Raw genomic sequence first — 18,937 nt, 5'->3', positions numbered from 1 at the left:
TTGTTCTAGAGGTGGCCAGCAGAGAAGAAGTAATGGGTGAAAGAGGAGAAGAAAATTCAAGAGGGAACCAGAAACGGTTCAAAGGAAAAAGCAAGGAGTTGTCTGCAACTTTTTTGCTTTAAATGAGACATGCCTGTTTTGATACTGACACTGTACAGCCTACAAAAGGAAGAGAACCTTCTGTAATAGAGAATATTTTATTTTACTCTTAAAAATAACAACACTGACCCTTCCAGATATTTGTCCTAAGAGATTCAAATCTAGGACCTTCTTGCCAAGAGCCGACAAATTTCCCTTCAACCTTTCAGGGAAGTTATTCTATATTGCTATCTAATTCCATGAGCCAATTCTCTGTAACTTTTTAAGATTTTATTTTTATTTATTTATTTGACAGACAGAGATCACAAGTAGGCGGAGAGGCAGGTAGAGAGACAAGAGGAAGCAGGCTCCCCGCTGAGCAGAGAGCCCGATGAGGGGCTTGATCCCAGGACCCTGAGATCATGACCAGAGCTGAAGGCAGAGGCTTTAACCCACTGAGCCACCCAGGCGCCCCTCTCTGTAACTTTTTAATAAGCTTCAAATTAACAGAAGAAACAATGAATATCTGTGAATTATTTTACGAACACAAAGATGAAAAACATAAACAACACGGCACTAACTCCTGTTAAACTGACACAGAAGAGCAGGATGAACACGAGCCTGACCCGGCAGCCAGGATTTGGGAGGGCCTCTGGTATTACGTCATAGCCTGGCTGGGAGGAGCACTGGAGCTCATTAAGAAAGCGCCTCGGTACAAAGGCCTAAATAGTAGCCCCGAGCTTCCTGGAACTTGGGCTGGCAGACCTGTAGCTACTTTCCCCTTCGACTGCCAGCCCTCCCCAGGCTGTACAGGAAGAACTTGCAGTCTGCTTTGCATTGTCTGTTCGATAAATAGACTTCAGCTTTGTGCTGATTGAGCAGTAACATTTTATCTGGAGCAGGACTCTCATTTCTGACACTAATGGCCTTAAACAAAACAAAGTATGATACGTTTGATGGAACAGAGCGCCTAACTGTCGACTATGTGAAGGGGATTCTGCAACCCACGCCTACCTGTGACATATGGGACCAGATCTGGAACTTCCAAGCCAAGTCCGATGATCTGCTTATTGCCACCTATCCTAAAGCAGGTAGGTGGAAGGAGGGGGGTGGTGAAGAAGAGAGTTAGGAAGGTGAGTGGGGAAAATATTAGTAGTGAAATAAAGAAACTGATCTGGGTTGGAAAATTGTTTACTGGACAGAGTGATATGGCGAAGTGAAAACACTTGTGGAAACTGAAACTACAGGAAAAAATACTAAAATAATGCACAAAATTTTAAGAATTTAATTCTTCTTATAATGTACATATTTTTTTACTTTCCCAGGAGTGACTCAAACAGCCAAGAAGTAACAGACTAGATTGTTGATTTGTTTGTTCCCAATGCAGGCTGTTAGTGCAGATCCTGTCCAAAAAAAAAACAAAAAAACAAAAAGAAAAAAAAAAAACAACGCTGCTTTGTCGGTGTGTAAGCTAAAAAGGCGATTTCCCCAAAAGGTGACGAATTAGGGGCGCTTTGCTCCTACAATGCTGATTTCACCTCAGCAGCCTCCAGAAGCCCTCAAAATCTCCCAATTCAGGGTCTAAGAATTACTCTTTTGATTTCTATCTTCCTTTGTGGTATGTTGGGAACCTATTTCCTTGTTTCAGTAATCAGTTTAACAGAAGTTGCTGTAGAAGTTAGATTTCTTGAGTCCAGCCACTGTACCATAAAAATTTTAGGATGACCAGGGAGAAATAGTTCTCTGCAGATACTTGTGCATATCTGCATGTATTCTAAAAATATACTATTCAATTTATAGCCAGATTGCATCTACATTTGGTCTTTGCAAAACCAAGCTCCCTATCAATAACTCCACATACACACACACAGATGTTCATATTGAAACACACACTTGTGCACACACACCAAAAAATCTAAACCTAAGCATTTTCTTAGATTGTATGTTCAAACCTCTTTTGAGTCTTTATCTCTAATGATGCTGATAGAAGACTCTGCCAGCAGAAGGCAGCTTTAGACTCTCATTTATCCATCACTTTCGTATTGTTCCTAATTTTCTAATCTTACTCATCAGGAGCCTGTTCAGGATTAAACTTTCCTAATGTGAATATAAAAGTCATCACTGGTGAGAATCACATCTCACAGTTTTAATTTTATCCACAATTCTACTTTATCATCACTTCAGTACATGGTTACATCATTTAAGTATAATCTTTAAAAATTAATATTTTCTCCACCTGCCAAATGTGAGCAATAAGACTTGGTTTGTTTAAAGTTTTCATGGGTTAGAATTAATAGGACTTGAATGATCCAAACAACACACTCAAAAAGCTTTCCAGCTAATGTAACATTTAATCATCACTAAAACCTTACCCATTAATAAAGGTTATATTTATTAATGGGAAGAAGAAATAAACATAGATGAAAAATGTGGTTTATACCTACATTTTTAAAAGAATAATTAAATACTCTGGGAATGAGCCAAGAGAAAAATATATTCTAAAATCACTGACTTCTAGAGGATGAATTGAGAAGTCATTCTGCTCATCTCCAAACCTCTAGCAACACGTCAGCCTGCCCCAAAATTAGCTAGCTCTAAAGAGCTGTAAATTCAGTGACTACATCAAATCAGTGTAAACAGCTCTCTCTTTGACTAGATAGCTAAAGAAATAATGGTCCTTTACCCTGCTATGAAAGAGTTGGTGCCAGAAATTATTAGAGACCTAACTCGTCTAGGACATAAAAAGTAATTTTTTTCATTGTTCCCTGACTTACGCCCTTCCTGTAGGCCTAAAAGCACTGAGTTGACAGTATGAGAAAAGGCAACTGTAATGAGGGCTGGTGTCATAGACTGCAGGAAGGTCAGCCCAGACCCAGGATTCAGAGAACCATTCTAAAAGTGTCAAATATCTTCCCAACATGGATTTGTCAAAATATCTGGTACAACAGTTCTTCATCAAAGTCTGAAGATTCAGCTGATAGGAACTATATTAGTCTAGAATCGGGCAGCACACAGAAACTGAGGCTGGAGAAAGAGGCCCTTCCTCCAGTACCTTCTTGGGTTCAAGGAAGTAGGCAGCAAAATGTGGTATGGCGTAGGCCAATTGTCTCCCTATTGGAGCTACCATTAGTGTCCTACGTCGGGAAGAATGCCCTCTACCGCTCTTCTGCTTTCCAGTGCATTTCATTAGCAGTATCGAAATAGTATTCAAAATCTTAGTGGTAAAGACGTCTAGGGAATACATTTTTTAACCTTCTAGTCCCTGAGATAAGGGGAAAATTGAGGAAACATTGAAAATGGAATCTAAGTACTAATGATTAATATCAAGGCCAGGTACTAATCATTCATTTGTTCATTCAACCAACACATGTTAAATACCTGCTATGTGGCAGCCCCATACTATGTGCTTGGGAAACAGTCTAAAACCACATAGTGATTACTCTCCAGGAGATTATAATCAAGTGAGAAAAACCTTTCATTCTGTCTTTCTTAGAACAAGGCATCTACATCAATCGGGTAACAATCCAAATTAATGGTTATGACAGGCAAAAAAGTGAACTATTTACCAGTATAATATCCACTCCAAATTGCAGCCTTTGTATAAAAATTCACATTATGATAACACAAGACATAAATAAAAAATGATGTTTTCTAAATTTCATATAAACCTAGCTTTAAAATTCAGACAGGTGTTCTGACAAGTATAATCATATTTTAAGAAATGTAATACACTTGGGGCGTCTGGGTGGCTCAGCGGTTTAAGCCTCTGCCTTCGGCTCGGGTCATGATCTCAGGGTCCTGGGATCAAGCCCCGCATCGGGCTCTCTGCTCAGTGGGGAGCCTGTTTCTCCCTCTCTCTCTGCCTGCCTCTCTGCCTACTTGTGACCTCTCTCTCTGTCAAATAAATAAATTAAAAAAAAAAAAAAGAAATGTAATACACTAAATGTCTATGCATCTTCATCTTACAAATGGAATAAGGAACAACATGGACTCAGGAGATAGTGGACTTAATACAAAATGAAGGCGATATTGAGAAAAGTCAACGAGCACCTACTCATATACGAATTCCTTTCATCGAATGGATACTCCCATCTGTAGGATCTGGTAAGTTTCGAAAACCACACTTGACTAAGGCCTAAATAAACACCGAGGATTTTTACTACCACAGAGCCCTCTCAAAATTCTAGGCATTCAAGCTGAAAAAAAATTAATAGAAAAGACAGAATTAATACAAACACCTTGAAAAACTAGAAAAAAATAAATTCTAGGCATTCAATTACTAATGAATTCTGTGACTTTGCATTTTTTTTTAACTATGTCTAGCCATTTTTTTACTCCAGACATTTTCTAATGGAGTTACTACTTATACAAATGTTAAGTTTTTATTCTCCATTAGAAATTAATTTTATTCCTGGGGCGCCTGGGTGGCTCAGTGGGTTAAGCCTCTGCCTAAATCGGGCTCTCTGCTCAGCGGGGAGTCTGCCCCTCTCTCTCTGCCTGCCGCTCTGCCTACTTGTGATCTCTCTGTCAAATAAATAAATAAAATCTTAAAAAAAAAGGAAATTAATTTTATTCCATAAGGGTGAGCCCAAGTGAGGTGATTTCATGGTGGAAGAGTATGAATTGTTTACATTCTTATTTACCTAGTTTTTTGTTTGTTACGGTTAAAAACTGTTCCAGACCTTTTAAAAAAAAACATTCATAGGCTAGAAATATTCTCTCAGGTCAAACTTACAGTTATAGTGCTTGCACAGGTGACTTGAATTATTCAATTGTTCCTAAAATAGTAACAATTGAAGCAGCAAGATTTTGAAGCAAATACAAATGGTGGAAAGTGATCAAAAATCAATTTTACAGGTTTGGACCGAGCTAATGAAATGCCCTCACCACGGACCCTGAAAACACATCTTCCCATCCAGCTGCTGCCACCATCTTTCATAGAAAAAAACTGTAAGGTAAAAAGAAAAAGGAATTCACAGTTTACTCCTTGGAGTGGTCTTCAATTTCCTCTTAAACACTTTACTTGTTGGAGCGCCTGGGTGTCTCAGTCAGCTAAGCATCTAACTCTTGGTTTCAGCTCAGGTTCTGATCTCAGGGCCTTTAGATCAAGCTCCACATTGGGAGCTCCATGCTCAGCATGGAGTCTGCTTAAGATTCTCTTCCTTTCCCTCTGCCTCTCACCTCTCTTTCTCTCTCTCTCAGAAACAAATAAATAAAAAATCTTTTTTAAAAAAACCACTTCACTTATTAAAGAACAGTCTATCTCTTCATAATAATCAATATGCAAATTGATCTGATTCCTTCTCAAGTCCCACAAAGACCAAGATCACGAGAACACCACATCAGAAAATCTCATCTGTATGGAATGTATCCACTTGAACATAATTTGTGTGGGCAATAACTACGTATAAGTCTAATCCTACTTTTGCTTTTTTCCCTCCTCCTGCCATTCTTAGATAATCTATGTAGCAAGAAATCCAAAGGACAATATGGTGTCTTATTACCATTTCCAAAGAATGAATAAAGCCCTTCCTGCTCCAGGAACCTGGGAAGAGTATTTTGAGAGTTTTCTGGCTGGGAAGGGTAAGAGAATTCAGCTTTTGTTTCTTCCTTTTCTCAAAATCCTCACTCTAAAAGGAAAGAATCATTTCCTTAGAACAGCCAGGGCTCTGCTTACTTTACTGTGAAGAAATCATCAGTATATTCTCCTCTCTTTAGGAACTCTCCTTTCAGTGGAATATTTGTTTGTTGGGCTTCTGTGATTCATTACCATTTTTCATCCCTCTTTGCAGTGTGCTGGGGTTCTTGGCATGACCATGTGAAAGGATGGTGGAAAGCCAAAGACCAACATCGCATTCTCTACCTCTTCTATGAGGACCTGAAGAAGGTGAGGGGCAATGCTTTAATGGACCGTAAGACATTTAGGTCATAATGTATGCACCACACTTGGGGACTCACAGATTGAAACAAGAAATAGATTATGCTGCATTTCATTGGCTGCTGCTGTTCATTCATCGAAGCACGCATGGCATATCATGAGTTTATGTATCACATAGTTTCATCTCTAATCCTGGGGCTCCCCAGCGCATATCCCATATGGTATACCTTTTCCAGATAGGCAAAATATGAGTGATACCTTTTTTCCCCTTTCATGTCTATTCTAAAATTCTGTTTAGAAAGGAAAACATTTCTAGTATACTTTGGGTTTTTTCATTAGTATGTGAGAAACATCATAATCTCAAGAAATTATTTAAGAAATTAGAGTATAATGGAAAATACTAATGATTTAAATTCAAAATTCTTGAATTCAAGCTCTGGCTTTACCACCTACTGGTGTATTCTTGCTGAAGACACTTAACATCATAGAGACTTACTTAGTTTCCCTAAATGCAAAAACTAGATAGTAACATATACTCTTCCAAGATCTACAATGAGGACTAAATAAGATGATGTTCATGGGAGCTACTATACAGTGATATAGTATCACTATACTATATAGCATATTTAGTATATATACTGATATACTATCATTATAGTATAAATGATAATATGCTAAATACTATCTGTGACTTAACTAAATACAGAGATCTACAAAAATTACAGTCTTTGTTCTTCAATTTATCACTTGGAAGTCTTGGTACTCAAAAGGTGCTTCACAGATTAGCTGCATGGGGCTCTAAGAGACTATGTCAGGCCTGTTAAGTCAGAATGTGCACTTTATAAGATGCCCAGGGGATTTGTGGGCGCATTAGTTTAGATGCACAACCCCTAAGTTCAGTCACTGCTAGGCCTCATCGAGTTGTTTCTACAGACTATCAAAAGAGTAAAACAGAATAATTTTTCATTTTTTTAGTTGAGATATAATAGACATTTAATATTTGATTAGTTACAGGTACAACATGATTTAGTAACTTTATTTATTATGACATGATTTATTTGACATGATTTATTATGACATGACACAAGTCCAGCTGACATCTATCACCAATACATAGTTACAAAATTTTTTTCTTTTGATGAGGATTTTTTTTTTAAGATCTATTTTCTTAGCATCTGTCAAATATACAATACAGTATTATTAACCATAGTCACCATGCTGTACATTACATCCCAAGGATATACCTATTTCATAACTGGAAGTTTGTACCTTTTGACAACCTTCACCCATTTCGCCCACCCCCCACTCCCCACTTCTGGCAACGTCAATCTCTTCTCCATATCTATGATTTTAGTTGTTGTTGCTTAGATTCCACTCTATGGTTTTTTCAAACAGAAAATGTCAGACATATCTCTATTTTAGTGCTGAGAGTTATCTACTCACAGAATTCTAGATTTAGATACTCAGTTAAGAAATATTATGGCAGGGAGTTGTATGCTATAAGGGGAGAGTTTCCCTTTCGTGGGTAGATATGACAAACTGGGGAAGCCACAGAAGGAAGGGTGCTATTAAACTCAGAATAAGAAAACTCCATGTAGGTGATACTTGTCTATCGTATGTATCATAGCAGTGTGAAAGTAAGGCTATGTCACCAGGAATGACGGTCTTTTAACAAGGTGCATCCTGATGTATTATGAATTCCAGGAATAAATTTTATTGAACTGTAGTTCTAACCTCAGAGTCCCTAGAGCCCTTTTAAGTATTTCTGTCATCATGCTCTGGAATGTGCCCTGACTAGTCACTCAAAGCACAATATTCTCACCACTCTTGCTGATTCCTAGTCCATGTGAGGCCAAATAAATTAAGTACTACTTTTGACATCCAAACTTTTAAAGCAGAAGACACAGTTGTCAGACTAAAGCTTTCCACGTGCACTCCCCTAACACTCCTTCCAGAGAAAGGGACTTCCCATAGCCACAGCTTCCCAGGGTGGTGTGTCCCTCTGATGAGGAAACATTGGAACTGAACTACTCTCAGGAACGCATAAACACCTGGATATGCTGGGTAGTAGACTTACTAGCCATGGGTGCCTCTTGAATACCTCATGGGTGCAAAATAGTCATCTATCATTCTTTTCTGACCACTTATTTCCATGACTAAGATGGTCTGGAATATTTCTATCAATGTCAGAAATAGGAGAGAGCCTCCTTAAATTGTCTAACCCTATGCTTCTGCAATGTCTTTCTTCTTATCATCGGTCTATGGACTCTCCCTGTAAGACATCTAATAGACCAAGACTCCTCCCGTAACTGACTTGAATAAGACACTTGGGCATAACTCTTAGTGAAGCATTCTCCATGCACTGCATGTTATTTTATAGTAAATATTTCACTAATACCACTAAGTTTTTGTTTACATGTTAGAGCAAGAAAAGCTTAGTAATTCCAGTTAATAAAAAAGAGAACAGTGTGGGTCCTCATGTTAAATTGAGTACTTGTGAGAGATTTTTTTTAAGATTTTATTTATTTATTTGAGAGAGAGAGAGATTGCGTGAGAGCAGGGGGATGGGCAGAGGGTGAAGGAGAAAATCTCAAGCAGACTCCACACTAAAGCATGGAGCCCAACATGGGACTCAGTCTCACAACCCTGAGACCATGACCTGAGCCAAAATCAAAAGTTGGATGCTTAACTGACTGAGTCATCCAGGTATCCCTAAGATTTTTTTTTTCTTTTTTCTTTTTTTTTTTTATTTTTATTTGTTTATTTACAGCATAACAGTGTTCATTGTTTTGGCATCACACCCAGTGCTCCATGCAGTACGTGCCCTCCTCATTACCCACCACCTGGTCCCTCAACCTCCCAAACCCCCCACTCCCCCGCCGCCCCTTCATAACCCTCTAGTTGTTTTTCAGAGTCCATAGTCTCTCATGGTTCATCTCCCCTTCCAGTTTCCCTCAACTCCCTCTCCTCTCCATCTCCCCATGTCCTCCATGTTATTTGTTATGCTCCACAAATAAGTGAGACCATATGATACTTGACTCTCTCTGCTTGACTTATTTCGCTCAGCATAATTTCTTCCAGTCCCGTCCATGTTGCTACAAATTTGGGTATTCGTCCTTTCTGATGGAGGCATAATACTCCATTGTGTATATGGACCACATCTTCCTTATCCATTCATCCGTTGAAGGGCATCTTGGTTCTTTCCACAGTTTGGCGACCGTAGCCATTGCTGCAATAAACATTGGGGTACAAATGGCCCTTCTTTTCACTACATCTGTATCTTTGGGGTAAATACCCAGCAGTGCAATTGCAGGGTCATAGGGAAGCTCTATTTTTAATTTCTTCAGGAATCTCCACACTGTTCTCCAAAGTGGCTGCACTAACTTGCATTCCCACCAACAGTGTAAGAGGGTTCCTCTTTCTCCACATCCTCTCCAACACACGTTGTTTCCTGTCTTGCTAATTTTGGCCATTCTAACTGGTGTCAGGTGGTATCTCAATGTGGTTTTAATTTGAATCTCCCTGATGGCTAGTGATGATGAACATTTTTTCATGTGTCTGATAGCCATTTGTATGTCTTCGTTGGAGAAGTGTCTGTTCATATCTTCTGCCCATTTTTTGATATGATTATCTGTTTTGTGTGTGTTGAGTTTGAGAAGTTCTTTATAGATCCTGGATATCAACCTTTTGTCTGTACTTTCATTTGCAAATATCTTCTCCCATTCCGTGGATTGCCTCTTTGTTTTGTTGACTGTTTTCTTTGCTGTGCAGAAGCTTTTGATCTTGAGGAAGTCCCAAAAGTTCATTTTTGCTTTTGTTTCCTTGGCCTTTGGAGACATATCTTGAAAGAAGTTGCTGTGGCTGATATCGAAGAGGTTACTGCCTACGTTCTCCTCTAGGATTCTGATAGATTCCTGTCTCACGTTGAGGTCTTTTATCCATTTCGAGTTTATCTTTGTGTACGGTGTAAGAGAATGGTCGAGTTTCATTCTTCTACATATCGCTGTCCAGTTTTCCCAGCACCATTTATTGAAGAGACTGTCTTTTTTCCATTGAATATTTTTTCCTGTTTTGTCGAAGATTATTTGACCATAGAGTTGAGGGTCCATATCTGGGCTCTCCACTCTATTCCACTGGTCTATGTGTCTGTTTTTATGCCAGTACCACGCTGTCTTGGTGATCACAGCTTTGTAGTAAAGCTTGAAATCGGGTAACGTGATGCCGCCAGTTTTGTTTTTGTTTTTCAACATTTCCTTAGCAATTCGGGGTCTCTTCTGGCTCCATACAAATTTTAGGATTATTTGCTCCAGCTCTTTGAAAAATATCGGTGGAATTTTGATCGGAATGGCATTAAAAGTATAGATTGCTCTAGGCAGTATAGACATTTTAACAATGTTTATTCTTCCAATCCAAGAGCATGGAACAGTCTTCCATCTTTTTGTGTCTTCTTCAATTTCTTTCATGAGTGTTCTGTAGTTCCTCGAGTATAGGTCCTTTACTTCTTTGGTTAGGTTTATGCCCAGGTATCTTATGGTTCTTGGTGCTATAGTAAATGGAATCGATTCTCTAATTTCCCTTTCTGTATTTTCATTGTTGGTGTATAAAAAAGCCACTGATTTCTGTACATTGACTTTGTATCCTGCCACGTTACTGAATTGCTGTATGAGTTCTAGTAGTTTGGGGGTGGAGACTTTGGGGTTTTCCATATAAAGAATCATGTCATCTGCGAAGAGAGAGAGTTTGACTTCTTCCTTGCCAATTTGGATACCTTTTATTTCTCTTTGTTGTCTGATTGCCGTTGCTAGAACTTCTAATACTATGTTGAACAAGAGTGGTGAGAGTGGGCATCCTTGTCGTGTTCCTGATCTCAACGGGAAGGCTGCAAGCTTTTTCCCATTGAGGATGATATTTGCTGTGGGTCTTTCATAGATAGATTTTATGAAGTTCAGGAATGTTCCCTCTATCCCTATACTTTGAAGCGTTTTCATCAGGAACGGATGCTGGATTTTGTCAAATGCTTTTTCTGCATCAATTGAGAGGACCATGTGGTTCTTCTCTCTTCTCTTATTGATGTGTTCTATCACACTGATTGATTTGCGAATGTTGAACCAACCTTGCAACCCAGGGATGAATCCCACCTGGTCATGGTGGATAATCTTTTTAATGTGCTGCTGGATCCTGTTTGCTAGGATCTTGTTGAGAATCTTTGCATCCATATTCATCAGTGATATTGGTCTGAAATTCTCTTTTTTGGTAGGGTCTTTGCCTGGTTTGGGGATCAGGGTAATGCTGGCTTCATAAAAAGAGTCTGGAAGTTTTCCTTCTGCTTCAATTTTTTGGAACAGCTTCAGGAGAATTGGTGTTATTTCTTCTTTGAAAGTTTGGTAGAATTCCCCAGGGAATCCGTCAGGTCCTGGGCTCTTGTTTTTTGGGAGGTTTTTGATCACTGCTTCAATCTCATTGCTAGATATCGGTCTATTCAGGTTGTCAATTTCTTCCTGGTTCAATTTTGGGAGTTTGTAGCTTTCCAGGAATGCATCCATTTCATCTAGGTTGCTTAGCTTATTGGCATATAACTGTTGGTAATAATTTCTGATGATTGTTTCTATTTCCTTGGTGTTAGTTGTGATCTCTCCCTTTTCATTCATAATTTTATTAATTTGGGCTTTCTCTCTTTTCTTTTGGATTAGTGTGGCCAATGGTTTATCGATCTTATTGATTCTTTCAAAAAACCAGCTTCTAGTTTCATTGATACGTTCTACTGTATCTCTCGTTTCTACCTCATTGATCTCTGCTCTAATCTTGATTATTTCCCTTCTTGCATGTGGAGTTGGTTTGATTTGTTGTTGATTCTCCAGTTCTTCAAGGTGTAGAGACAGCTGGTGTATTCTGGATTTTTCAATGTTTTTGAGGGAGGCTTGGATGGCTATGTATTTCCCCCTTAGAACCGCCTTTGCTGTATCCCATAGGTTTTGGACCGAGGTGTCTTCATTCTCATTGGTTTCCATGAATTGTTTAAGTTCGTCTTTGATCTCCTGGTTGATCCAAGCATTCTTAAGCAAGGTGGTCTTTAGCTTCCAGGTGTTTGAGTTCCTTCTGAACTTTTCCTTGTGATTGAGCTCCAGTTTCAAAGCATTGTGATCGGAGAATATGCAGGGAATAATGTCAGTCTTTTGGTATCGGTTGAGTCCTGCTTTGTGACCCAGTATGTGGTCTATTCTGGAGAAGGTTCCATGTGCACTTGAGAAGAATGAGTATTCTGTTGTTTTAGGGTGGAATGTTCTATATACGTCGATGAGGTCCATCTGGTCCAATGTTTCATTCAATGCTCTTATTTCTTTATTAATTTTCTGCCTCGATGATCTGTCTATTTCTGAGAGAGGCATATTAAGATCTCCTACTATTATTGTATTCATATCAATATGACTCTTTATCTTGATTAATAGTTTTCTTATGTAATTGGGTGCTCCCATATTGGGGGCATAGATATTCACAATTGTTACATCGTCTTGTCGGATAGTCCCTTTAAGAATTATGTAGTGTCCTTCTGTATCTCTGACTACAGTCTTTAGTTTAAAATCTAATTTATCTGATATGAGAATCGCTACTCCGGCCTTCTTTTGAGGCCCATTGGCATGAAAGATGCTTCTCCATCCCTTCACTTTCAGTCTGGGTGTATCCTTAGGTTCAAAATGGGTCTCTTGTAGACAACATATGGATGGGTCCTGTCGTTTTATCCAATCTGCAACCCTGTGTCGTTTTATGGGCGCATTTAGGCCATTCACATTGAGAGTGATTATTGAGAGATAGGTTTTTATTGACATCGTGTTGCCTTTGAAGTCTTTCTGTCTATAGATTGTTTCTATATTTCTGTTCAATGATATTCTTAGGATTTTTTCTCTTTTATAGGACCCCCCTTAATATTTCCTGCAGTGTCGGTTTGGTGGTTGCATAGTCTTTTAAGCCTTGCCGGTCTTGGAAACTCTTTATCTCTCCTTCCATTTTAAATGTCAGTCTTGCTGGATAGAGTATTCTTGGTTGCATGTTCTTCTCATTTAGTACTCTGAATATATTTTGCCAGCCCTTCCTGGCTTTCCAGGTCTCTGTGGAAAGGTCTGACGTTATTCTAATGGGCTTTCCTCTGTATGTAAGAAGCTTCTTTGTCCTAGCTGCTTTTAAGAGGGTCTCTCTTGAAACATAATTCCCCATTTTAACGATAAGGTGCCGTGAGGACTTTCGAGAATCTAAAATCTTGGGAGGAAATCTTTCTGCCTCTAGTACATGAACGTTGTTTCCATTCGTGAGATTGGGAAAATTTTCATAGACAACTTCTTCCACTATATCTTCTAGACTTCTTTCTTTTTCTTCCCCTTCAGGGATTCCAATAATTCTGACGTTGGAACGTTTCATGGCATCGTTTATTTCCCTGATTCTGTTTTCGTGGCTTCTGAGCTGTTTGTTCCAGGCTTCCTCCTGATCCTTTCTCTCTATCTGTTTGTCCTCCAGATCACTAATTCTATCTTCTGTCTCAGTTACCCTAGCTTTTAGAGAATTTAGATTGGATTGGAACTCATTGAGAGCATTTTGAACATCATCCCTGGTGGCTTTCAGTTCTGCCCTAACATTGTGAACATCATCCCTGGTGGCTTTCAGTTCTGCCCTAATCAATTCTGTTTGGTCATCCATGGCTTTCTCCAACCTAGCTATTTCCTGGATAATTGTTAGTCTGAATTCCTTTTCTGACATATTGTCTATGTCGATAGCCATTAGCTCTGTTGCAGAAGGCCCATCCTCTGTATTTTTCTTCTGTTGGGTATTCCTCCTCCTAGTCATTTTGGTAAGAGATGACTAAACAGATGCAGCTGGACTTATCGATTGTGGTGCAGTCAATGTTCACCCTGGAACGCTTCTGTGCAATCAGGATTCCCCACCCAAATGAGAGAAAAAAGAAAAGAAAAAGAAATAGAGAAGAAGAAAGAAAAAAAAGGGGGAAAGAAAAGAGGGAAAAAAAGGGAAAAAAAAGGAAAAAAAAAAGAGAGAGAGAGATAGGAAAAAAAGGGAAGATAAAAGAGAAGGCTCAGCCCAAATGGGCCACAAGGTAAGATTTGTGGAGTATACAAACAAAAACAGACAGACAAAAAGAGTGATAAAAGTATATGACAAGAGAAAAAAATATGTATATATAAGCAAAAAAAAGGGAAGAACCTCATCAGAAAGAACCCCAAGTATAAGGTTTATATATTATTAGGACAAACACAAATTCACAGAAACACTGACAGAAGGAAAAATTGGGAGAATGGTTATAGATTCTCAGTGTGGGTGAGGAAGGTTATTTTGATTCTTCCTGAAGGTATCTTGATGTTTTTGTTAAGGGACTCAACTTTCCTAAGTTACAGGGGGATTAGAAACTGGTTTGCTTATAGGGGTAGCATTGATTGGGGAAAGGAGATTACCTTGAAGTTTAACTCTATATGTATAGTAGAAAATAAAAATTAAAAAAGAATAAACTAGACTAAACTAAGTTAAAATTAAAAAGAATTAAAAAAATAGAAAAACAAAAGAAAAACACGGGTATATGTATCAAAAAGTTCAGGTTAGAAGGTTATTAAAGAATTTGATGTACTGGACATCTCAGTGTGATGGTAAATAGGTTAAAAAATTATAAAAAGTATAAAAAATAGGTTAAAAAATTTAAAAAGAACCAGAATATTGGTAAAGAGTTAAAAATAAAAGTTGTATTTATGAAGTAGTGGTGATTGTTCTCTTGTAGTCTTTTTTTTTTTTTTTCTTCTTCCTTCCTGGTTGGTTTTCTGGGGGAGGGGCCTGCCACGTGGGTTTTCAGACAATGATGTTCCCTGAGTTAGGTCCTCCCGCTCCCCTCAAGGGGGTGAGCTCTTTTTTTTTTTCAGGAAACTGTTTTTTTTTCAGCCTTTTGTTCTCTGGGGGTTTTTATGTTCTTTCATCTGCTTTCTCTCGCCTTGACAGCTTTTGATGGTTTTTGGAGGTTTAGAGGAGAGCAAACAGCACCCCAACCTCCCTCTCAGAGAGAAGCCTCAGACTGTTTTGCAAAAGCTGCTGGCAGAGTCGGTTCTGAGTCACTGTCCCTGGGGATGCAGGAGCTCCTCGTTGTACCCAAAACCAGGGCAGCGGTGGCTGTCTAGGCAGCTCCAGACCGCCAGAGAGGTTCCGAGCAGAGATCGCGCACTGAGATTTTCCCGCTGTCCCGGGCTGGGAATGTCTGGTTTTTCTGGCTGCCAGAGCTCCAGGCTAGCGCCTATGAGCACCTTTCCCAAGGGAGGGTGTGGGACGCGCGCGTTTCAGGATTGCCGTCTGGCCAGGCTCCCAGCCCCTCACGGGAGCCAGACCCCACTCGTTCTCGGGCACGCTGGTGTTCAGATACAGTGGCCGCTCAGGGACGGAGACCTGATTTCTCCGCCGCACTCTCTCTGGCTCCGCGCCAGGGGAGGCTGTCCTGGGTCCAGGGACTTAGGTCCCTGACCCTAACCGCCCAGGTTCCCACTATTACCCCCCCGCGATCCTTTGCTCTTTGTTTTTTGAGGCTTTCAACCAGACTCCAAGTTAATGCTGGTCCCCAGACGCAGAGCACTCTCGTGTTGGGGTGTTACTTTCCGATCGGTCACCTCTGGTGGCTCCCTCCCCCTTTTGTTTATCTTCGGACGTTCCCAGTCTGCTTTACCTGCCACTGGCGTCTTCTGCTCCTGTAGAGATCCAGACGTGTATAATTCTGATCTCAGGCTGATTTCATGGGTGGTCGGAGTTCTTTGGTAGGTAATCAGCTCACTTTAGGGTACAGGTTGAAATGGTGCCTCCTCCTACTTCCACGCCATCTTGACTCCCCCCTCTATCCCTAAGATTTTTGTTTAAATTTTAACTCATGACATGTTACTGATTACTGTTATTAATTCATTTCAATATTTTTAAACCAATTATCTTATATCAAATCTTCACTTTTCTTTTGACTCTCATCAAAGAATCCAAAGCACGAAATTCAGAAGTTGGCAGAATTTATTGGGAAAAACCTAGATGATGAAGTCCTAGATAAAATTGTCCTTCACACTTCATTTGATGTGATGAAGCAGAATCCAATGGCAAACTATTCATCAATTCCTATGACAATCATGAACCACTCTGTTTCTCCATTCATGAGAAAAGGTATTTTTTTTTTTTTTTGGTCAGAATCCTAAAGAATTGTCCAATATTTCACAGATTTGAGGGCGTTTTCTGTGGCTAAGAAAAATAAGATCTATAATAAATAATTCTGGAAAAAGAAGTAGAAAACCAGGAATGAAATGAAAACATTGGAGAGTGAGGTGTGGTGTGTACATCCAACTCCTTATCCTCCCTTTCTCTCCAGAGATCTGGCTGATAAGGTGAAAACACTGAATTAAGTCAGATGGGGCAAAGAATCCATTTTATAATGTGTTTATAAGGGCTCTATGCTATCAGATTTATTCATTCAAAAATACTTACTGAGGAGCTAATATGTGTCAGGCACTGTTCTAAGTAAGGCTCAGAGCAGTGAATAAAACACAGAAATTTCTACCCTCATGAATGTTACATTATAGCCATAAACAAAATAAACAATTATACCCAGGATAACAGAGGATGGTAAGCACTAAGGGGGAAGAAAAAGTCTGTGGAAAGGTAACAAGGATTGCAATTGGAGAATATGGGGGGTCTACTTTTTTGGTTTTCTTCCTCAGAACTCAGAACCAAAATACTTTTGGTATTTACCTTGAATTCTCCCACATACAAGACCCTCTCAGTGGGCCTATAAATGGAAACTACAGGCATAAGCACCTACCACGCTTTGATGTCCAAAGAGGGTAGGAGAAAAAGACAAGAAATCCCCACAGGCTTGCTGTTTTAATTGTGGTAGTTTTATTTCCCCCATTAATGTGCATCAGTAGATAATGGGCTCTCCCTCTCCCACAAATCAGATAAGAAATTCTTCTTCCCTTCAGAATGAAATTGATAGGTTAGCAACAGAAATGTTTTGTCCAATATTGCGCTCCTTGAAAGGTAGAGTAGAACAATTCACACAGAAACAGTAGAGTAGAGAAATTTAAACTGACTCTCTCCCACATGACAATTTCAGGGACAGTTGGAGACTGGAAGAATCACTTTACTGTTGCTCAGAATGAGAGATTTAATGAAGACTACGAGAAGAAAATGGCTGATACCAATATAACTTTCCACTTCCAATTCTCGTAAAAAAGAAAAGAACCAAAAATTTTTTTAGTCTATTACCAACTTATTGGTAATAATCAATTATTACCCAGACCACATGATACTGGATTCAAGTTCTCAGACTAGTTGTTTATTGTGTCTGCTTTTGTTCACTCTAAAAAAATTAGGGATAAAGCTAACAGAGATTGGAGACAAGGCAGAGAGTTGGAGTTACTAGTTACAATCTGGAGTTACAAACTAGTAATTGGAGTTACTAATTATAATCATGGCGTCATTGTTGATTATCATTATATTTGAGTTTTCTACAGATCATGTGTTTGTTGACATATTAAAAGTGCTTCATTCTTTATATTAAAAAAAAACTAATGTTTTCAAAGTGTTGGTTCAGACTGATTTTTCAATGCATCACAAAAATATATAGATAGTGACTATTTCCCCTAGAAATTTCTTGGTAGTCAAGTAACCATCAAGTCACTTTGTTTCTCCATGAAACGTTACAATTCACCTCGGTATTCTTGCTATAATACATCTATCCCTATCTCTTATCACATCCTTTATACTTAAGTCTCTTTCTCACTCCAGCCAATGCTATGACTGAGTCTTGACTCACTCCTTCCAATGCATCCACAGCATTATCTGTCAGTTTTACCTGCTTGGGGTGTCATTTGTATGGCTACCCTTCCAGTTCAGAAACCTTTTACCTCTTGTCCATACTAGTATAAGCTTCCTAACTCATATCTCTGTTTCTTCCACATCTACCAGGGTTACTTTCTTAAAACAAGATTTTGATTATATTTCTCTTTGGCTCTAAATACATCAGTAATTCTTAATTTTTACTGCCTGAAAGATAAATCCCACAATTTTTAGCTATCAATTCAAAGGCAACTATATTGATATGATATGGTGGGTATCATCTTCCAAACCACTTTCCTAGCTTAATTTCACCTTCTAAACCACCTCCATACTTCAGCAAATAAGCCTACCCACTGAGCTCTGATCACATCTTGCAGGTTCCTATTCTACTAGTTTTATTTTCGCCATCTGAAATTTCCTTTCTTTTCTTTCTACCGGTTCAAAACATGTAATATGCTTCAATGACCAATGCAAGTGGTTCATTCATCCTGAAAATACTGAGAGCTGAAGGGAGCATTTGCTTTTCTTTTTTTTTATTATGTTCAGTTAGCCAGCATATAGTACATCATTAGTTTTTGATGTAGTGCTCAATGATTCATTAGCTGTGTATAACACCTAGTGCTCATTACAACACAAACATTTGCTTTTCTGAAGTCCTCTACACTTGGTATAATTATTTTGTGATTAAGATTAAAGTATATTATATATCTTACATGTATGGTCTCTTGTATGTTTATTAAAATTTTCATTTGTTTTTTTCTCCAAGATAGAAACATTGTTATATATTTCATTGCACACCAAACAAAATATGACAAACACAAAAATAAGTAACTGAAAGAAAATGTCAAGGAAATTCTAAAAAGCTAACTTTTTATATTTTAAGTAGTCCTGATAATAGCTATCATTTATAGCTATTGTCCAATATACTAGCTACTAGCTAAATGTGGCTATTTAAATTAATTAAAACTAAATAAAATTCAGTTATTGGTTTTTACTAGTTAAATTTCAAGTGCACAGTAGCCACATATGACTAGTAGCTATCACTTGGACATTATAAAACATTTCTATCATCAGAGAAAGTTTTATTGGATAAGACATTTTATTTTTACAACCATCCTTTGAATATGGCATTATTAT

At 38.6% G+C, this 18,937-nt stretch overlaps 1 protein-coding gene across 1 annotated transcript; it reads left to right on the top strand.

Moving 5' to 3' along the window:
- Positions 1 to 806: 806 nt before the first annotated feature.
- On the top strand, positions 807 to 18,473 carry LOC123927134 (sulfotransferase 1C4-like). The gene is made up of 7 exons (XM_045981654.1): positions 807 to 1,169; positions 4,057 to 4,182; positions 4,936 to 5,033; positions 5,535 to 5,661; positions 5,871 to 5,965; positions 15,949 to 16,129; positions 17,076 to 18,473. Exons 1-7 carry the CDS (start codon positions 1,001 to 1,003, stop codon positions 17,189 to 17,191), a joined length of 912 nt encoding a protein of 303 aa, XP_045837610.1. The 5' UTR covers positions 807 to 1,000; the 3' UTR covers positions 17,192 to 18,473.
- Positions 18,474 to 18,937: the final 464 nt, after the last annotated feature.

The sequence above is a fragment of the Meles meles genome, chromosome 16, assembly GCF_922984935.1.
Source record: "Meles meles chromosome 16, mMelMel3.1 paternal haplotype, whole genome shotgun sequence".
In the NCBI taxonomy this organism is placed as follows: Eukaryota; Metazoa; Chordata; class Mammalia; order Carnivora; family Mustelidae; genus Meles; species Meles meles.
This window is presented reverse-complemented; position numbering and strand designations above follow the sequence as displayed.